This window comes from Chiloscyllium plagiosum, chromosome 10 (genome assembly GCF_004010195.1).
Source record: "Chiloscyllium plagiosum isolate BGI_BamShark_2017 chromosome 10, ASM401019v2, whole genome shotgun sequence".
Classification (NCBI taxonomy): domain Eukaryota; kingdom Metazoa; phylum Chordata; class Chondrichthyes; order Orectolobiformes; family Hemiscylliidae; genus Chiloscyllium; species Chiloscyllium plagiosum.
In genome coordinates, this window is record NC_057719.1 from 12946650 (window position 1) to 12969268 (window position 22619).

A 22619-nucleotide genomic window follows, 5' to 3' on the forward strand; every position below is an offset into this window, starting at 1 on the left:
GGGGGGGGGGGGGGGGTACAGCAGAGAAAGTCAAGCCTGGGAGGAACCAGTGACATCATTCTCCGGCACAGCTATTACAGCCATCAACCAAACCGAGGGGGGGATGTGGCTCCTTTCCTCACTCTGCCCATGGATGATGCTCTCACACTGTGAAACACAAGTGTACTCCACAGAGAGTTGAGGATTCCGACCTCTTCCTCACTGTGGTTTCTCAGACACTCAGCCCCGAAACAAAATCAAGATGATGCTGGAAACATTCAGCAGGTCAGGAAGCAGCTGTGGAGAGAGGATCTGAGTTAACGGTAACAACATGAGTACGTACGAGCACATGTATTAAGAGCAGGAGTAGGCCATCGGACCCTTGACCGTGCTCAGTCATTCAACAGGATCGTGGCCTATGTGACTGTGGCCTTAAATCCATCTTCCTCTGTTTTTTTCTCAATAGCCTTTGACTCAATCAAGAATCTGTCTACCTCTGCCCCAAAAGTATTCAATCAGCCAACCTCTACTGCTCTCTGGGGAAACAGAGTACCTCAGACCGAAGACCATTTGAGAGAAAAATTTCTTCTCATCTCTATTTTAAATAGGAGACTTTTTATTTTTACACGACGTTCCCTAGCTCTTGACTTTCACACAACGGGAAACATTCTTTCACTGTTGCTGCATATTAAGTCCCTTCAGGATCTTCTCATGCCTCTAAATTTCAATGATTTGGTTTGATTTATTGTCATGGGTATCTCGTTACAAAATACAGTATAAAGTGTTGGGCAGTGTTGCCACTCTTTGGTGCCATCTTAAAAATATACCAAAATGTAGAATGTAAAGGCAGAAAAATGAAAGCAAGAGAAAGTGCCCAACTTTACAGCTCTTCTCCTTAAATACTCTGCCCTTTGCAATGCCGCTGCCAATGGAACAAAAGTTACCACACATCAGCGCTATCTCACCTCCACAAACCCCCTCGCCACGATGAGTCCTCATTGGACCTCGCCAATGCAGACGCCACTGATACCACCATGCACCACACTGGCCCAAACTCGACATCACCACTGCCATGAGTCTGCTTTGCTAATGGATACATGTCCAACCTTTCCTCATATGAGAACCCAACACTCTCATCTGCAATTATGTCCTTTCTCAATAAAGGTGACCAAAATTACACACAGACTCTCAGTGTTCATTCACCAATGGCCTCTTCAACTCTAACAAACATTTCTATTATAATATTCCATTCAACCTTGCAATGAATGATAACATTCTATTCACCTTCCTAATTACATGCAGTACCAACTGACTAACATCTTGCGATCTATATACCAGGACACCCAGATCCCTCTGTACTGCAGAGTTGGCGATTAGTGCCCAGTGAGAGCAGAGCAATACCACAGAGGATCATGGGATTACCTGGTTGGAATGGTTTCACTACATTGGTCAAATCTTACCGTGAGCTGTCTCCCATAGTCTATTCAGGACCCGTAACAGAGTGGTCTTTCCAGAGCCAGTGTTGCCCGTTACCAAGAGGTTGTGCCCCGCGATGACTGTCAGGGTTAGGTTTTTCACTAGCTCCTCCTTGGAGGACAGTGCAGTAAAGGAGACCTGCTCCAGGATAAAGGCCACATCACCAGACTCTTCCTCGTCCTCCTCTTCTGAATCTATACTGTCCCTGCAGAACACCATAATGACAGTGTGAGCCTATTGTACTTTGTGATGCTGATAGCCTCCAACACTGCGTAATGGGTCTACAAACAACATGCAGTAGACATTGAGAGACATTGTGAGTAAGTAAAAGCAAGAGAGAGTGAGTGTGGGGGACACGGAGAATGAGAGTGTGTGTGTGTTTGTGTGAGTGCACCTGGTTAGGGATATATTGTTTGGGGGGGGTGAAATATATTGCTTAATAGCAGCCAACAGCATCTCACTTACAGGTGTCAGCCTTGGCTCAGTGCTGTGAGTTCAAGTCCCACTCCAGAGACTTGAACACAAAAACTCACCTGTAGCACCAGGTCGGAGAATGCCATCTTTTACTCAAGACGTTACACGAAGGTCTTGTTTGGCCCCCCCGGGTGGTTGGTAATATTGTAATTAGAAGTGAACAAAATCTCCACAACGTCCTGGCTAATATTTACCCCTTAAATAATATTACAAAAAGTTTATCATATTAGTGTTTGTGGGAGCCTTACTATGGGCAAACTGTCCGCCAAATATTTTACATTCCAATTGTGACTATACATTGACAGCTGGGAAGTGCTTTGAGATCTGAAAGAAGTTACAGAAACAAAAGTAGATATAGTGGATGTGGAGAAGATGTTTCCATGAGTAGGAGAGACTAAGATCTGAGGGCACTGCCTCAAAGTGAAGGGGTGACCCCTCAGAACTGAGATGAGGAGACATTTCTTCAGACAGAGGGCGGTAAATCTGTGGAACTCATTGCCACAAGAAGCTGTGGAGGCTGTCACTTAAGACAATGATAGATAGGTTCTTGATTAGTAAGGGGATCAAAGGATATTGGGAGAAGGCAGGAGAATGGGGTTGAGAAACATATCAGCCATGATCAAACAGAGGAGCAAACTTGATAGGCTGAATGACCTAGTGGTATTATTGCTTGACTAATAATCCAGAAACTCAGCTAATGTTCTGGGAACCTGCGTTCAAATCCTACCATGGCAGATGGCGGAACTTTAATTCAATAAAGAATCCAGAATTAAGGGTCCAACGATGATCGTGAAATCATTGTTAATTGTTGGAAAACCCATTTGGTTCACTAATGTCCTTCAGGAAAGGAAACCTGTCATCCTTACCTGTTCTGGCCTACATGCAACGCCAGACACAGAGCAATGTGGCTGAATCTTAACTGCTCTCCGGGCAATTAGGGATGGGCTATATATGCTGGCCTAGCCAGAGATGCCCGAGTGAATAAAAAATTGCCTAATTCTGCCTATATCATGTGGTCTCAGTGTCTGGTTGGCACAGCTTGACTGAAAGCCTCCAGTGCTCTTTATCATCAGGATCATGTGACAGGTTAAGTTCGAGGTTGCTGCAAAGGTTTTCAACATAAAGCAGCCAATTTCACATATTTCCATGAGTGGTGTTAAACAGGGTATTATTTCAGACTGTCTATGATATAACAGTCCTTAATCATCTTACACAGGATGGATACAGCCCTTTCCTTATTGCTGGGACAGAGGAGAGGATTCCTAATGAAGGGCTTATGCCCAAAACCTCGTTTCTCCTGCTCCTCGGATGCTGCCTGACCTGCTGTGCTTTTCCAGCTCCACACTCTCATCTCTGATCTCCAGCATCTGCAGTTGTCACTTTCTCCACTAGGAGATTGGGCCAGGATTCTAATTCTAATTTATTTTCCTATTTTCCCCAAGGGGTTGATTTTCTGTCGGTGCTCCATTTTACTTAACAGGTGAATCGGAACTATATCACTGTTCCTTTACTGTCACTGGGTCAAAATCCTTCCCAACAGCACTGGGAGTGTACCTACACCAAACGGAATGGGAGACAGCTCACTGCCATTTACTACAGGGCAGTTAGGAGTGAGCACTATAGGCTGCCCAGCCAGTGACACCCCACATCCCGTGAAAAGATCAAAAGATAGTTTGGGACAGTGGAGGGGATTGAGAGAGATGGTGATGAGGTAACCCTAGATGTCACTCACATTTGTAGGGGAAACTGATGCCTTAGGTTGGCTCTTGTCACCAAGAGGCAGCTTTTAGATATATCAGGGACCAGGAGGACAGGGGACAACAGGCAATGGTGTGGGAGCCAGGAACAGGGGGCATTGCAAGTGATATGCTCAATATGATTCCATAGGTAAACAGAAAATAGGTGCAGGAGTAGGCCATTTGATCCTTCGATCCTGCACTACCATTCAATACAATCATGGTGGATCATGCAATCTCAGTATCCCATTCCCGCTTTCTCCCCATACCCTTTGATCCCTTTAGCCGTTGAGGGCCACGTCCAGCACCCTCTTGAATATATCTAACCAACTGGCCCCAACAGTGGTAGAGGATTCCACAGGTTCTCTGAGTGAAGAAATCTTTCCTCATCTCAGTCCTGAATGGCTTATCCCTTTATTCTTCAAATGTGACCCCTAGTTCTGGACTTCCCCAACATTGGGAACATTTTTCCTGCATCTAGCCTGACTCAGCCCATCAGGATTTTACACTTTCTATGAGACTCCCCCCTCATTCTTCTAAGAATGGATCCAGGTGAGAGCAGTCTCACCTGACTAGACAGCGGTGGGGCTGTGGGCCGTTCGAGAAGGATGAGGAAGGAGAGTTCTCCCCTGTCACAGTCACGCACGTCGCCATTTCTGACTTGGACAGGAACCGTTTGGTCCTGCAGCAGAGGCAGAAACCCGAGCGCATGGTCTCAAACGTGGAGCTCTGGGAAAGATAAGCTGGGATTTGGGAGTTGGAGAGGAATGGCGTGGCAGGAAATGGGAGTCTGCAAGGATGGTCGAGTAAATGGTCGCTTTTTCTTTTCAGGAGAAGTGCACAAAGTAGCAGATTTGAAGGAGAATCTGAAGACAGAGAACCATCAGTACTAGCCAACGTGGAAAGCAGGTAGGGGCACTGGGCGTTCAGCAATTTAGTGGGAACAGAGTTAAGGAAACAGGAGATGGTAAAATGTGGAGAAGACACGCAGAAAGGTAGGGGAGAAACCAGAGAAAGGTAAGGGGTTGAGACTGGGCTGGGTTTGGTGGGGAGTCAGGGAAAGATTTAGTGAGATCAACAGCTTGGGAAAAAAGGTAAGTTTAAAGAAGAATCATAAAGGAAGAGAGGGGTGTTTCAGGAGAGAATTCTAGACCTTGGTGCATTTGCAACATATGTCTGAATGAGTGGTGACACTGGAAAGAGAAGCAATGAGAAACCTTTCAATGGAAGGAAACATCAATCTCTGACGGTGAATCAGATCGGAGGGAAACCAATAGGAATCTGGCACATTCTGTGGTTAAAGTTAGTTGGTGCTTTAGGTGGCAATGAGAAAGGGTTACTGCCATGAGGGATACTCAGTAAAACTTACTTGTCAAAACCTGACAATTCCTTGCATGATGGCTGTCTGCTCTTACGATGTGATTTGCAGAGTTTGAGGACCATCTCTTGCAGCTCTCCAATTCTGTCAGTGATAGAGAACAGAGAAACAGCCACTGAATGTCAGCCATGATCTTGGTGAATGGAGGAGCAGATTAAACCAGCCGATGGTTTACGTTTGCTCCTGAGGCTTAAGATCCTCCCTGTGCAGCAGCAGCAGTGAGCCAGATCGTTGCTAATTGACATCATGAGCCATCACTGTAAAAATCTCACACCAAAATGAGTCATCAAGTCGCCCTTTATTACAGGGCTAAGGATGGGTCACAGCATATACACACACTCTGGGTCTGGATTCCTTATCCAGTGGTGCGTGTGTCCAGGAGCAATGGATATGAGGACAACTCAAGGCCCCAGTTTACTTCAGCAGCTGCTGCAGGCAGAACATGGTCTGACTCCATTGCCTTCTGTCTAGACAGACTCTGGCTCACTGCCTATGAGGTCCGGTGTGGACTCAATGAGCCAAATGGCTTGTTTTCACAGCATAGGGCTTCTGTGATTCTATTATCTTCTCCACCCCATCCCACAGCTTTTCTCCCGCCATTCTATCCATCTCCCCCTCCCCCCACTCCCCCACTTCCACCCCGTCCTCTCCCCCTCCACCCCATCCCACAGCTACCTCTCCTTGCCCACCCTCCCTCGCTCACAGAGCCTTTCCAACCTGTGTGTGTAGCCCGCAAGATCAGACACAGTAGTCGAGAGGTCAATGAGTTGGCTGAAGCAGTGTATCAGATACATGGACACAAAGGCATTCTGCAAAAAATAAAAAGCAGTGTGCAGTGCAAAGGTCACAAATCGAAAATGGACAGACCTCGTTTTGGACATCCCGGAACGAGAATGGTTCCTGCAACTGAACTCTCCGAACTGAACCGTGACTTGGGTGTGTGGGGGGGGAGGGGGAGGGGGGGGGAGAGAGAGAGGAAAAAAGTTCTGAACTTTCCAGCATTACTCTGGAGATCTCAGAAATTAAACATTTATTGTCTGGTAACTGGCAAGTTTCTCTTCACTTTTGGCTATAAAATATACAAGTAGAATTAGGCCATTCAGCCCATTGATCCCACCATTCGATCATGGCCGATGTGTTTCTCAATCCCATTCTCCTGTTTTCTCCCTGGAACCCTTGGTCCCTTCACTAACCAGGAAGCTATCTATTTCTGTCGTAAATACACTCAATGATGTTGATTGAGGGTGGATGTTCGCAGGTAAAAGGACGGCTGGAAAGTGGGAAGCCTTCAAAAATGAGATAACGTGAGCCCAGAAACAGTATATTCCTGTTAGGGAGAAAGGCAAGGCTGGTCGGTTAGGGAATGCTGGATGACTAGAGAAGTTGAGGTTTTGGTTAAGAAAAAGAAAAAAGCATATGTCAGGTATAGACAGCAGAGATCGAGTGAATCCTTAGAAGAATATAAAGAAGGTAGGAGTATACTTAAGAGGGAAATCAGGAGGGCAAAAAGGGGACATGAGATAGCTATGGCAAATATGGTTAAGGAGAATCGAAAGAGATTCTATAAATACACTATGGACAAAAGGGTAACTAGGGAGAGAATAGGGCCCCTCAAAATCAGCAAGGCAGCCTATGTGTGGAACCGCAGGAGATGGAAGGGATACTAGTACCTTGCATCAGTGTTTACTGTGGAGAAGGACATGGAAGATATAGAATGTAGGGAAATAGATGGTGACATCTTGAAAAATGTCCATATTACAGAGGAGAAGGTGCTAGATGTCTTAAAATGCATAATAGTGGGCAGATCCCCAAGACCAGATCAGGTGTAGCCTAGAACTCTGTGGAAAGCTAGGGCAGTGACTGCTGAGCCCCTTGCTGAGATATTTGTATCATCGATAGTCACAGGTGAGGTGCCACAAGACTGGAGATTGGCTAACTTGGTGCCACTATTTAAGAAAGGTGGTAAGAACAAGCCAGGGAACTATAGACCGGTGAGCCTGACATCGGTGGTGGGCAAGTTGTTGCAGTGAATCCTGAGGGACAGGACATACATGTATTTGGAAAGGCAAGGACTGATTAGGGATAGTCAGCATGGCTTTATGCATGGAAAGTCATGTCTCACAAACTTGATTGAGTTTTTTTGAAGGAGTACAAAGAGGATTGATGAGGGCAGAGTGGGATCATGATCTATATGGACTTCAGTAAGGCGTAAGACAAGGTTCCTCACGGGAGACTGATTAGCAAGGTTAGAGCTCATGGAATACAGGGAGAACTAGCCATTTGGATACAGAACTGGCTCAAAGGTAGAAGACAGAGGGTGGTGGTGGAGGATTTCCTTTCAGACTGGAGGCCTGTGACCAATGGAGAGTCACAAGGATCGGTGTGGGGTCCACTTCTTTTCATTATGTACATAAATGATTTGGATATAAACATAAGAGGTACAGTTAGTAAGTTTGCAGATGGCACCAAAATTGGAGGTGTGGTGGACAGCAATGAAGGCTATCTCAGATTACAACAGGATCTTGATCAGATGGGCCAATGGGCTGAGAAGTGGAGGATGATGTTTAATTTAGATAAATGTGAGGTGCTGCATTTTGTAAAGGCAAATCAGGGTAGGATTTATACACTTAATGGTAAGGTCCTAGGGAGTGTTGCTGAACAAAGAGACCTTGGAGTGCAGGTTCATAATTCCTTGAAAGTGGACTTGCAGGTAGATAGAATAGTGAAGGGGGTGTTTGGTATGCTTTCCTTTACTGGTCAGAGTATTGAGTACAAGACATTAGTTAGGCCACTTTTGGCATTTTGTATGCAATTGTGGTCTCCCTTCTATTGGAAGGAAGTTGTGAAACTTGAAAGCATTCATAAAAGATTTACAAGGAGGTTGCCAGGGTTGGAAGGTTTGAGCTATAGGAAGAGGCTGAACAGGCTGGGACTGTTTTCCCTGGAGCGTCGGAGGCTGAGAGGTGACCTTATAGAGGTTTATAAAATTGTGAGGGGCATGGATAGGGTAATCGGGCAAGGTCTATTCCTGGGGTGGGGGACTCCAGAACTAAAGGTTATAGGTTTAGGGTGAGGGGGTAAAAACTTAAAAGGGACCTAAGGGGCAACTTTTTCACACAGAGGGTGGTACGTGTATGGAATGAGCTGCCAGAGGATGTGGTGGAGGTTGGTACAATTACAACATTTAAAAGGTATCTGGATGGGTATATGAATAGGAAGGGATATGGGCCGGGTGCTGGCAAATGGGACTAGCTTAGGTTAGCAGATCTGGTCGGCATGGACAAGTTGGACTGAAGGATCTGTTTCTGTGCTGTACATCTCTATGGCTTGGCTTCCAAAGCTCTCTGTGATAATGAGTTCCACAGAGTCACCACCTTCTGGCTGAAGAAATTCTCCTCATCTGTTCTAAATCCATCTGTACGTTATATGCATGTTGGAGAACAGATGAGAAAATCACCTAGTTTTCCCAGGTGGGAAATCCGATGATAAAATCTCCAGGAAAATGTCCAAATGGAGGTGGGAACCCTAGTCTGATTAATCTGCCCCCACTGAAAATTTGTTTGCCTGGATAACGGAAAAGAAATGGCAAAAGATTTTTGAAAAAAAACGTGAATGATCTGGGCCCTTAACTTCCCAGCAAATGGGATTATATTACAGGTTTAAATGATCCACAGAGTGCAGGGCTTGGGATCAATCAGGATTCAGCATAGCTGTGTCTTGCACTGCCACCCAGTGGTATACTCTGCACATGTCAGCTCACAACCTGAATACAGACCACATTATACCACAAGACTGGTGGTATGGTAGCTCAGTGGTTAGCACTGCTGCCTCAGAGCACCAGGGATCCAGGTTCGATTGCAGCCTCGGGTGACTGTCAGTGTGGAGTTCGCATATTCTCCCTGTGTCTGCGTGGGTTTGCTCCGGTTTCCTCCCATAATCCAAAGATGTGCAAACCAGGTAAATTGGCCATGCTAATAGTGTTAGATGCATTAGTCAGAGGGAAATGGATCTGGGTGCGTTACTCTTCGGAGGGTCGATGTAAACTTGTTGGGCCAAAGGACCTGTTTCCATACTGTAGGGAATCTAATAAGACCCTTCCATCTGATCATGTATTGATCCAAATGGTCAATTGCTGCTTCTGCTGTGGCCTTATTTGAGTTGCTTTCCTTTTTTCAGCTTTTTTTTAGTTTTCCACAGATTGCAATGTCACTGATGAGGACAACATTTATGATCCATCTCTATTGTTCTGGAGAAGGTGGTGGTTGTGAACTTTAAAAGGGACCTAAGGGGGCGATCTTTTCACAGAGGGTGGTGTGTGTATGGAATGAGTTGCCAGAGGAAGTGGAAGAGGCTGGGACAATTACAACATTTAAAAGGCATCTGGATGGTTGTATGAATAGGAAGGTTTTAGAGGGATAAGGGCCAAGTGCTGGCAAATGGGACTTGGTTAATTTAGGATATCTGGTCAACATGGATGAGTTGGACCAAAGGATCTGGTTCTGTGCTGCACATCTCTATGACTATGACTGGTGCAGGCCCGATGGGCTGAAGGGCCTTTTTCTGTGCCATGGATCTTTATGATTCTATAAAGTAGAATTAACATGTTATGACTATCTTTGATTGACCATTCAGCAGGTATGGTATGGGATATTCTTCAGCCAGAGGGTGGTGAATCTGTGGAACGTGTTGCCACAAAAGGCTGTGGAGTCCAAGTCATTTAGTGTATTTAAGACAGAAATGGATGGGTTCTTGATTATCAGAGGCTCAAAAGTTACGGGGAGAAGGCAGGATAATGGGGTTTAAGAAACATATCAGTCATGGTCGAATGGCCATGGTCGATGGGCCGAATGGTCTAATTCTGCTTTTCTGTCTGATTCACATAGATTAACAACTATGCACAGAAGTTAATTGACTATCTTTAATTAACACATACTCTATGATGTAGCACTCATTGCTATACGCAGGGGGGGGGGGGGGGGGTGCTTCTATGAATAGGTGGAGGAGTAATCAGAGAAAGAAGGAAACAAAAACTGCCGAAGGATTAAAGGTACAGGATCAGAAATGCGGCACGGATTAGATCAAAAAGCAAGACATCTCCCAGTCAGCTATCGCTCTCACAAGTGCCGGAGCTTTGTAGGTCATGAGCAAGAACATGGTAAAGTTATGGAGAATGATCCACATATAAATTACATGTACATCCAAAAATTGTCAAGTGAACTTTGAGACAAAGTCCCGGACCATACCTTACTGACCAGCTCGATAAGGGCTGCAGGAGCAAGACCATCGTACCGTCCACTAAAAATGGGGATCGCTATGATGATGTAACTGATGATACTGCCCAGGTAATCAAAAATGTTCACACTGACTGATGGAAGAGAAAGCAAGAGAGAGAAACACATTAACCTACAGTTGAAAGGGAATCAGGGTATTAGTTGTGAACTTGCTTATTCCTGGCATGTTACAGATTAGATTATACATGGCTCACGGAACAGAAACAGGCCATTCAGCCCAACTGAGTCATACAACCCACATCAGGAAGTGATGCTGCAGCTTTATAAAAGTTTGGTTAGGCTACACTTGGAATATTGCATTCAATACTGTTCGCCACATTACAGGAACGATGTGAAGGCTTTGGACAGGGTGCAGATGAGGTTTACCAGAATGCTGCCTGGATTACAGGGTATGAGGCTGGACAAACTAGGGTTGCTTTCTCTGGAGTGAAGGAGGCCAAGGGGAGACTGAATAGAAGTTTGTAAAATTATGAAATGCATAGATGGAGTTGACAGTCAGAATCGTTTTTCCCAGAGTTGAAAAGTCTAATACTAGGGGGCATGCTTTTAAGGTGAGAGGGGGAAAGGTCAAAGATGATGTGAGGGGCAAGTTTCTTTTACACAGAGAATGGCAGGAGTCTGGAACACACTGCCAGGGGTGGTGGTGGAGGCAAAAAAAAAACCTGGGGCATTAAGGAGCTTTTAGATAAGCACATAAATAAGCAAGGAATGGAGCAATATGGACCATGGACAGACAGGAAGGATTAGTTTAACATGGGGTTATGGTCAGCACAACACTGTGTGCCAAACGACCTTTTCCTGTGCTGTACTGTTCTATGCCCTGTCTATTGCCCAAACCCACTTGCTGTTTGGAAAGTAACAATGATGAGACAGTTCAATAGTGGTAAACCGTCACCTCCTCAAACACTCAATGGGTCGTCTCCACATGTTTTATGTATGCACACATTCCCCCTGTAAATTCTGTACACACACAATCCCCACAGACCCATTGTTCACACATTTGCTGATATACATCTATACACTCAGTACATACACTGTTCCCACCTACTCTCCTCACATGCAGTCTACATCAACTCACTGCTCCTGGTTAATCACTGTCCCCACGTACTCACTGTACAGCCACAGCTCCCTCTTCATCAGCTCTCTCTGTGTTTGCAGTAGGTCCTGCAGTTTCCAGTTTGTCCTCATGTGCTCCACTCTTCCTGCTCTGTAATCCAGTATCAAAATAATTCAGTTCACATTAAGGTATCTCAAGGAGCCCTCTCACATAGACAGTTTGCAATCAAGCTTCAGATCTCCCATCTCATTACCGTCTTGCACATTGCCCCCCTACCATTCCTCCCATACTGCGCTCTGACATGCCCTGTTACCCCTTGTCCCATCAACCTTTTCCTCATGATTCCTCCAGGATAAATGTTTCCAGCTGCAGTTACCCTTGCCCTTGGTCACCCTCTGTCGTTACCTACTCACCAGGAGAAAAGGAGCAGGACAGTCAGTGTGTAGCATCGAGGCTCTCAGGCCATGAAAGCTCCTGTCCTGATCAGGCAGGACTGTCAGCCGACCTCCCTGCTGAGGACACAGACATTGGAACACGAGGGGACTATTCACCTCCTCGAATCTCGTTATCCAATCAACCAGATCACACCTCAGCACCATGTCTCCTCCTTTGCTCCTCGATTTAGTCAATCAGCCTCTAAAATATCGATTGACCTAGTATTCATAACTTTTGAGGCAGGGGTTAAGTTTCCTAGCTTTCATATCCTGAGACAAATGCTCTCGAATCGCTGGATGAGAATGGGGACTGGATATTGTAGGGTCAGCTGCAGCATCTACTGATTGCAGGTACAGAAGGAATCGATCAGATCCGACACCAATGCTCCTGGTCAGATCTGCCATAACTCCCTGTCAACTCCCATATGAAAAATATTCCACTGAAACCCTGGAATCTCAGGATAGAACTGGGTCAGGTTAGAGCACGAATTCAGAAAACCCCAACCAGGCACAAAGTCTCAACTTCCCGATGTGTCGCCCCAGTTTCATGCTGACCAATGCAAAGAAGGGAAAACCTGAAGTTACAGCAGAATCTTTCAATGACCTCAGGACCGCGCCCCCCCATGCATTTCCGAGCCAATAATGTCCTTTCTTTCCACATAAGAAACACAATCTCTCACCAAACAGCAATGTGATCATGACCAAGTAATTCATTTCACAGAATCAGAGAATTTTTAAGAGACCATACGATCCAGTGCATCTGCAGCGACTCTCCGAGGAGCATCACACCTTATCCCTGTAACCCTGAAGTTCCCTGGCTAACCCACTTCACCTACACATTCTTGGACACTGTGGGTAATTTAGTATGGCCAGTTCCCTTAACATGCATATCTTTGGACTGTGGGAGGAAACCCACGCAGACACAGGGAGAATGTGCAAATTCCATGCAGACCAATGCCCAAGGCTGGAATTGAACCAGAGTAAAGGTAAAAACAATGACTGCAGATGCTGGAAACCAGATTCTGGATTAGAGCGGTGCTGGAAAAGCACAGCAGTTCAGGCAGCATCCGAGGAGCAGGAAATCGACGTTTCGGGCAAAAGCCCTTCATCGGGAAAGAGTCCCTGGTGCTGTGAGGCAGCATTAATAACCACTGAGCCATTGTGCTGCCTCTTTCTTGGAGTTTGTTTTGAGGGATCAATATTAGCCACAGCTTCAGGGATAATCCTCCTGCTCTGCTTACAAATACTATCATGGGATTTTCTACGTCCACCTGTCAGGACAAATAAACCTTCCAAGTAGCTTACTGGACCTGCAATGTTAGCCTTCAGTGACTTCTGGACAAGGAGGTTTAGGTCCCTTTAGGCACTTTCTACACTTTGCAGCTCTTATCATTTAATAAATACTCTGCATATCTGTTTCTCTTATCAAATTGGATTTCATATTTTCCACATCATATTCCATCTGCCGTGTTCTTGCCTAATCATTAAGCCTGGCCCAATCCTCCGGAATAGGCTTTACATTTTTGTCCTGATACACATTCCCACTTAGTTTTGTATCATGTGCAAATTCGGAAATATTACATTTGGTCTCCATCTCCAAAATAATTAACCTATGTTGCTTTTCCATTCTTCCTGCCAAAGTGAACAACTTCACAATTTCCCACATTATACACCATCTGCCAGATTTTTGCCAATCTCTAACTGTTTGGAACCTCCATATATCCTTTAGACAAACTACTCTTACCAAGCTTAGTCATTTGCAAATTTAGTTCCCATGCTTCTGCTCTCCCCACCTAAGTCATTGACATAAATCGCAAGAAACCAAAGGTGCAGCACACCCCCCCTTCAGGACTCCATTATCATGCCAGTCAGAAAAAGACCCATCTAAGTAGAATTGTTTTTAAGCCAGCCAATCCATGTCAATACCTTAGCCCCTAAACCATGAGCTATTTTCCACAATAACCTTTTATGTGAGATCTTATCAAATGCCTTCTGAAAATCCAAGTACAATAAGTCTACAGGTTCCCCTTTATCCACACTGCATCTCATCCCTTCAAGCAAGTCCAATAATTTGGCCAAACATCTTTTATTTCACATGCTGCCTCATCCTGATTATGTCGTTTTTCTCAGTGTCCAGTACTAACCTCCTGAATGATTGATTGTAACACCTTCCTCACTATCATTCTCTGCTTCCCTCCCTACAGGGGTTATATCTGCAACTTTCCAGTCTGATAGAACCTTTCCTGAACCTAGCAAATTTTAGAAAATTAACACAATTGTATATATTAGCTGATTAGGCACCTTTTTTAAGACCCTTGGATGATGTCCATCAGGATCCAGGGGTTTTTCAGCCTGCAGCTTCATCACATTTGAGTCATTAAACAGAGGCCCTAATACCCTTTCAGATATATGGCAAATATTCTGTAGCTCCAACTGGAAGTGCAGAGTTGTTCCTGGTGACCTGGACCTCAACCAATGTCATTGAATCCAAATTATGTGGTCCTAAATTGTGCACTTCAGAAGAGGCTCTTCAACCTACTGGGTATGCAGCGACCAAAACCAAAACCTGTCACCTATCTATATTAATCCCACTTTCATTCTATTCTCAGTAGTGACTTGTAGGATCTCATTGTGTACAAACTGTCACTTCATTGGCTGTAAAGTACTTCTGGACTCCTGAGGTGCTACACAAATGCAAATAGTTCTAACAGTTTGTGTTTTCAAAGCAACATCAAAAAATCTCAACAGCTCAGCAAGCAGAAATGATAATGTCCCTTTACTGATGATTATTGTACATGGACCGACAGAAACTCGCTAGTTCACTAGTTACCTGTAGAACGCAGCTGACTCGGCATTAACACGGATCTGCATGTGCTTGAACCTGCTCGAGAGGGGAAGCAAGGGGTTAATTCTCCATTGGTGCCCAGATGCAATATTCCCCCCCCCCCACCTCAAATAGAGACATCGAACAGATAAATTAGGAAAAAAAACATGTTTTGTTTGCCATGCCCTCTTACAACCAGAATGGTGGGTGGGTTAGCTCCCCGGTTCCTGCCCGTCTTGGAGGAGTGTTTAAGGGCATGAACATTCTGTCAACTACCCCCATAAAGTCAGACAACATTCTGTGTTAAGATGCTATAATACATTTACAGAGGACCCTGGTCAGGTTGCATTTAAAAGTACATAGTTGCACATAGTCTGTACACTATAGCAGTCAAATTTTTTTATATATAAACAAGGATGGTGTCAGAACTGACAGATTAAATCTAGAGGAACTACTGTATGATGGGGTTGGCTAGGAAGAGCTCTGGAAGGGATCCAAAATTAGGAATCCTAAATCTAAGGTAGTTATGAAATAAATCCAATTAGAATATAAGGACACATTAGCGTGTTTTGAGAAGATTTGTAGCTCAGGTTGAGGTTCTGGATGTAAGTTTTGCTCACTGAGCTGGAAAGTTCATTTTCAGACATTTCGTCACCATACTAGGTGACATCATCAGTGAGCTCCAGAGGCTCAGTGATGTCACCTAGAATGGTGACAAAAAGTCTGAAAACAAACCTTCCAGCTCAGCGATTGAATTCACATCCATAAGGAATCATGTCTTTACTTAATAAAGGTGGTGAATTTGTTGCTACTGTACATGGTTGAGGCAAAATGATTAGATGCTTTCAGAAATAAACTAGATGACAAACTGAGGGAAAAGTGAATAAAAAGCTACATTGAAGGGCTGAGATCAAGTAGATCAATTAGGAAGAGGCTTGGATAGTTTCTAATGACCAACACCGAGTAGTTGGGCTGAATGGCCTGGGATTCGGGATGTGAGTCATGGGGGGGGCGGGGGGGGTGAGATTTGAGGGTAGGAGGGTGGGATTCGGGGATAATGAAGTCGGGGCAATGGGGGTCTAGTGGTTTGGAGTTAGGGAGGAGTTGGGTGGGGTGTAAGAACCCGGGTGAAGCATTAAAGAAAAATGGAACCATTCTCACCTGAAGTCTCCCTCCAGCTTCTCCTGCTGGACCAGGGTTGAGACAATTGGCTCCATTAGAATTTTATTGGCCACTGAACCGATGAAGAAGTAAATGAAGACGCTGATTGGACCCAGCCAGCCTGTACTGAAAACAAATGAAATTTTGGGCAATGATAGTGAAACTACTTTATCAATAGAATCTGACACTCCATCCACAAATAGCCCACAGTGGGTGAAAAAAACTATTTAAGGTTCTTCCCTTAGAGGGAGATTGGTTTGTAAGCTGCATCCTGCAGGGGCCAGGATTTGACTCCATCATTCAGCACCATCACTGACCCTGCCCCACCCCTCCAATCTCTCTTTCTGCATTACCTGTAAAAGCATTGGTAGGTGTAATAAACCAGGGTGAATGGGGAGATGATGAGGTTGCTGGCCATTTTGCTCATTCCTTTGCAAAACCTCTCCACATCTTGGCTGATACGCTGGTCCCTGTAAAATACACAGATAGTTTGATAGTCTGCCAGCCCAGCTTATAATCCAGCACTCAAGTTCAGAGGCGTGCTCAAACCCTCACTCACATTGTTCTCCCACAGGTCACAAGCACCTTGATTACATTCCAGTTTGTACCACAGAATTACGGATCAGAAGGAGGCCCTTTGACCCATTGTGCATGCACTGGCTCTCTGAATAAGTATTATGACATCTCCTACCCTTTTCCCTGCACATTGTCTCTATTTAAATAATCATGTACTGTCCTTCTAGATGCCTTGCTTTACCTGTTCCCTCCAAATTTCAGGCATTTCACTGTGGAAAAAAAGTCAATTCTCATGTTACATTTGTTTCTTCTATAAACTAAGTCTGCACCCTCTAGTTTTTGATCTTCTTATGAACAGGAACAGTTTCTCCCTATCTCTCAAAACAGACCTCTCATCATTTGAAAAACTTCTACCAAATCTCCTCTTAGAGTTCTCTTCAAGACAAAGCCTCAACTTTTCCAATTTGTCCTCATAATTGAGGTTTCTCATCTCTGGGACTAGGTCTCTCTAATGAGTTCACATCCATTCTAAAATTTGGAACCCAGAACTTTACACTCCAGCTGAAGTGCCTTATACAAATTTAGCATCTTCTCCTTGCTCTTTTTACTCCATGCCCTTCCTAAGGTCTGCAAACCAACTACTTGCTCAAGGGAGGAACAACAGTCAAACCTGATCCTGTCCTCAGCTTTCCGGCAAGGTTACTCGATAGTGAGAAACCAGGGAAAGTAATCCTCTTCCCATCTCAGCTACTACTGGATTTGCCACGGCAATAACTCCATTTTGTTGCTGGTTGATTCTAGAATATTCCTGGTTTGCACTGCTTAGTTACTCACTGCTTTATCCAATTGGAGAGCCCCATTTCTCACTCACTGCCCTCCTTCCATTTTATGATAAGTTTTTTTATAAATTGGGAAAAACAAGTCCCACTCAGTCTCCACGTACGGATTATCCAACTCAGCATGGAGTACGTTAAGGGTGTAGTAGACTTTCTTCTTGAAGTAGGCCTTGTGGAGGTCCATGGTCAGAGTCTGTCTCCAATGTACATACATCAAACTGGAGATGAACTGGTCGAAACTTTTCAACTGAAAGAGAAAACCCAACGCAGGGGGTAAGAAAACAAAACAGACTGGCAGCATTCACTGTGTCACCACATGATGCGTAGTCAAGGAATCATTATCCTCGCAACTTCCTTTTCCTCCCAAGGTTGCTGTCCACTCTTGAGTTTTCCCTCAAAACAAAAGGAACTGGAGCAAGGCCCAATAGGTCTATGCTGCTGTCCGTGTTCTACAGAGCCTCCTCCCACCTTTATTCACTTAAATCTAACATAGGAACCCACTATTCCCCTTTGCCGTATTGGCTTGTCTCGTTTCCCCGACACTACTTGTTTCAAGCGCACCCTTGTTCCACATTCATACCATTCTTTAGGTCAAGGAGTTTCTACTGAATTCCCAACTAGATCACTTGCTGACTATTTTATATTGATGGTCTCTTGGTTTGCTCTTCCCCACAAGAGGAAACACTTTCACTCTTACACTTTTTTAAGGTTTTGATAGAGAAGGTAACAGTTCGATTAAGTCAATCTGCAGCCTTTTCTGTGTGCTTCTCCTTCCCTCTCATTGGCCTTGCATTTCTTGCATCATCCTTATGAATGCTACAGAGTTGTACAGCACAGAAAGAGATTCTTTGGTCCAACCAGTCCATGCTGAACATAATCCCAAACTGAACTAGTCCCACCTATGGCCTGCACCTTGCCCATATCCCTCCAAACCTCCACTATGGGCCTGCAACTAGCTCATATCCCTCCAAACCTCCACTATGGGCCTGCACCTAGCCCATATCCCTCCAAACCTCCACTAAGGGCCTGCACCTAGCCCATATCCCTCCAAACCTTTCATGTACTTATCCAAATGTCTTTGAAATATTGTAATTGTACCTGCGTCCACCACTTCCTCAGGAGGTTCATTCTACACACGAACCACCCTCTGCATAAAAGATTTGCCCCATGCGTCTTTTTTAAAATCTCTCTTCTCTCACCTTAAAGATGTCCCCCCATGTCTTCAAATTTCCCCCATCCTAAGGAAAAGACAACTACCTCTCATTAGTTTATAAACGTCTAGAAGATCACCTCTCAACTTCCCATGTTCCAGTGAAAAAGGTTCCAGCTTTTCTTTATAACTCAAACCTTCCATGCCCGGCAACATCCTGGTAAAGTTCTTCTGAACCCTCTCCAGCTTAATAATATCCTTCTTATAACAAGGCGGCCAGAACTGGACACAGTATTCCATAAGAAGCCTCACCAATGACCTGGACAACCTCAACATGACTTCCCAACTCCTATACTCAAAAGGACTGAGCAATGAAGACAACCGTGCCAAACACCTTGTTAACCATCCTGTCTATGTGTGATGCAAACTTCAAAGAATTATGTACCTGAACCCCTAGGTCCCTCTGTTCTACTAAACTATCTTAGACCCTATCATTTCAGATTATAGTCATCCCTTCACTTATTATTCAGCTGTTGACACTTTACTCACTCTGTCTGACATTCTTGATCACCTGCAGAGACCTATTATTCGGCCTGTTGACACTCCACTGACACCATAAATACGTATGATCTTTTGATCTCTCTGATGATAAAGTCTATGCCTGGGTTGTTTCTTCACTTCACCTGACGAAGGAGCAGTGCTCCGAGAGCTTGTGATTTCAAATAAACCTGTAGGACTATAGTCAAAAAGTGTGATGCTCGAAAAGCACAGCAGGTCAGGTAGCATATGAGGAGCAGGAGACTCGGCGTTTCAGGCATAAATGCTTCAAGCCCTGTTAGGATTATAACCTGGTGTCGTGTGACTTTTGACCTTATCCAGCCCAGTCCAACATTGGCACCTCCACATCATGGCTACCATTAATTGTATAAGTCCTACCCTCGTTTGTTATATCAAAATACATATCTCGCAGTTATCCAGATTGAACTCCATTTGCCATTTTTCAGCCCACTGACCCATTTGATCAAGATTCCGTTGTAATCTTAGAAAACTTTCTTCACTGTCCATTACGCCACCAATTTTGATATTGTCTGCAAACTTACTAACCATGTCTTCTATATTCTCATCCCAATCATTTATATAAATGATAAACAAAAGAGGACCCAGAGATAATCCCTGTGGAATATCGCTGGTGACAGTCCAAGAAACAACCCTCCACCATCACTCACTGTCTCCTGCCGTTAATCCATTTATATATCCAATGGCAAACCCATCCTGAATCCCATGTGATCTAACTTTATTAATTAGTCTACCAAGTGGAACCTTGTCAAAGGCTTTACTGAAGTCCAAGCAAACAACATCTACTGTTCTGCCCACATCAACCTTTTTGTTAATTTCCTCAAAAAAACTCAATCAAGTTTTTTTTAAGATTAGATTCTCTACAGTGTGGAAACAGGCCATTTGGCCCAACAAGTCCACACCGACCCTCCAAAGAGTAACCCAGCCGGATCCATTTCCCTCTGACTAATGCACCTCACACTATGGGCAATTTAGAATGGCCCATTTACCTGACCTGCACATATTTGGACTGTTGGAGGAAACCGGACCACCCGGAGAAACCCACGCAGAGACGGGGAGAATGTGCAAACTCCACACAGACAGTCGTCCAAGGCTGGAATCGAACCTGGGACCCTGGTGCTGTGAGACAGCAGTGCTAACCACTGAGCCACCGTGCCACCCACAACTCAACTGCTGTGCAACACAGCTTAATCAAGACATTGAGATATATTCAAGGCAGCTCACCACGACTTTGTATAGAACAGTAGGCTATTCAGCCCTTTGAGCCAGTGCTGCCATTCAAATGATCTGTGGTCTAACTCCATATCCTTTGATACTTTTATTGAACACAAATTTTTCAGATTTAAAAATGACAACTGGTCTAACATCGAATGCCATTTGTGGTGGAGTGTTCAAAACATTTAACACCCATTGTGTGTAGAAATACTTCTAACGTCTGTCCTGAATAGTCCAGCCTAGTTTTTAGACTATGCCCCCTAGATCTGCAATCTCCAACCAATGGAAATATTTTACATTTTTCTACCGTCTTTTCCTGTTAATGTCTTGAAGACTTCAATCAGATTGTTTTCCTTGCACAAAACCATGCTGACTAGCCCTAATCAATTTTTGCCTCCTAAATGTCCATAAATCCTATCTTTTATGTTCTTGAACCTTCTCTAGTATCTCGCATTCACTCAATACTATGGAGACCACAAGTGTACATAGTACTGATCTAAGCAAGGTACAATATACTTTTTAATTCATTATGGGATGCGGGCATTGCTGACCAATTTATGCTCATTCCTAATAGCCCTGGAGAAGCCCTGGTAGTGAGCAGCCTTCCTGAACTGCTGCTGTTCACAATCACTGTATGGAGTTCCAGGATTATGACCCATCAACAGTGAAGGAACAGCAATGTATTTCTAAGTCAGGAAACTTTTCAATTCTATTCCTTCTGAAATTAGCTTTAAATGTTGGGGCATTTGTCTTTATCATTTATGACTTTATTAACCAGTGTTGTTATTTAGCGTGATCTGTGTAAATGCTCTCCTAGTTCTTTCACTCTTCGGTATATATGGGGTCTTTCTGCAATGCACTGTCCCATCTCATGACGGATGTATATTAGTCAGTGAGGCAAGAGGAAGAGTCCACAATATCAGTATATGCATTTATTTTTCTCTTTCATTGAGTACTAACTTGATTACTTACCAGGGAGTTGGCCACAATGAGGCAGATGGCCACAATAGTGATTTGTCTGAAGCCAACAACATCTTTCTCACCCAGAACCTTGAAGAAGTGGCTTGGAATAATTCCTACCTGATAGATTATCAGCTGCTCTGTTAAAAGAAACCAACACAGTTACACATGATCACATTACATAGGTAGGTACAGGTATATTTAATCAAGATCTGGGATGTTATGACACAATTCAGGAGGAGGTGGGACTTGAGTCAGGTTTCTGGACCCAGAGGTAGGGACACTGGCAGTGCACCACAATAGCTCTCCTGAGACATCTTGTGGTACATACAGAGGTAATTCAGAGAAGGATCACATGGACCCATGAGTCCATATTCCTTACTGAGTGAGCATTTTGAATTTTAAAATTCAAAATGCCCACTCAGTCAGGAATATGGACTCATGGATCTCCATGGAGTGGAGTAGGCCATTTGGTCCATCTTTGATAGAGCTAATCAATAAGTTTCTCTCCCATTCTTTTCCCATAATCCTGTGTAGTCTCTGAGCAAAGTACCAGATGTGACTCCCATCTGAGCTACTTGGACATTACTTGGGGGAACCTGAATTTTCTATGGTGTGCGTGGATTTGTTGAAGGCTTGTGGTGCAGTGGATAATGCCTCCACCTCTGAGCTGGAAGGTGCAGGTTCAAATCCCATCCCAGGATTGATGGACAAGGAAGGTACATCCATGATTCTTCCAAACCACACCAATGGGACAGTGGGAAATATTCTTAGTTATTCCTATTCTTAGGAAATATTCATAGCTCCTGACTACAACATCATGTAAATGAGGTGGTGGAGTGGCATTACTAATCAGGGATAGTATCACAGCTGCACAAACGGAGATTATCGAGGTGGGTTTGTCTACAGAGTCAGTATGAGTGCACGTCAGAAACAGGAATGAGCAGTCACTTTATCAAGAGTTTTCTACAGGCCCAAGAGCAACAGAGACACTGAGGAGCAAATTGGGAGGTAGATTTTGGAAAGGTGCAGAAGTAACAGTGTTGTTGTCATGGTTTACTTTAACTTTCCTAATATTGATTGGAATCTACTTAGTTCAAATAGTTTGGGTGAAGCAGTTTTTGTCAGGTGTGTCCAGGAATGATTTCTGATGCAATATGTGGATAGGTCAATTAGAGGGGAGGCCATATTGGATTTGGTTTGAGAATGAGATGTTGGAAAAGCATAGCAGGTCAGGCAGCATTCCAGGAGCAGGAGAATCAACGTTTCGGGAAATAGCCCTTCATCACAACCACCTGAAGGAGCACCACTCTGAAAGCTAGCGCTTCCAAATAAACCTGTTGGACTATAGCTTGGTGTTGTGTGATTTTTAACTTAGTACATCTGGTCAAGAGGAAAACAAAAGCTTACTTAAGGTTGAGGAAGAAAGGATCAGACAGGGCTTTAGAGGGTTACAAAGTAGCCAGGAAGGAACTGAAGAATGGAGTTAGGAGAGATTGAAGAGGGCATGAAAAAGCTTTAGCAGTTAGGATTAAGGAAAACCCTAAGGCTTTCTA

At 44.2% G+C, this 22619-nt stretch overlaps 1 protein-coding gene across 3 annotated transcripts in view; it reads right to left on the minus strand.

Annotated features, from left to right (window-relative positions):
• The window catches only part of abcd4 (ATP-binding cassette, sub-family D (ALD), member 4), a 34024-nt gene that overhangs the window by 5558 nt on the left and 5847 nt on the right, over positions 1 to 22619 (minus strand). For 2 of the 3 annotated variants that reach the window (XM_043697094.1, XM_043697095.1), the window contains exons 3-12: positions 21076 to 21203; positions 17270 to 17409; positions 16164 to 16280; positions 15811 to 15936; positions 14656 to 14706; positions 11447 to 11541; positions 10287 to 10408; positions 5761 to 5852; positions 5035 to 5127; positions 1440 to 1660 (exon numbers count right to left, since the gene is read on the minus strand). In XM_043697094.1, coding sequence (XP_043553029.1) covers positions 1440 to 1660; positions 5035 to 5127; positions 5761 to 5852; positions 10287 to 10408; positions 11447 to 11541; positions 14656 to 14706; positions 15811 to 15936; positions 16164 to 16280; positions 17270 to 17409; positions 21076 to 21203 — 1185 coding nt within the window. The remainder of the gene's footprint in view (positions 1 to 1439; positions 1661 to 5034; positions 5128 to 5760; positions 5853 to 10286; positions 10409 to 11446; positions 11542 to 14655; positions 14707 to 15810; positions 15937 to 16163; positions 16281 to 17269; positions 17410 to 21075; positions 21204 to 22619) is intronic. The other variant, XM_043697096.1, reaches the window with a different exon arrangement.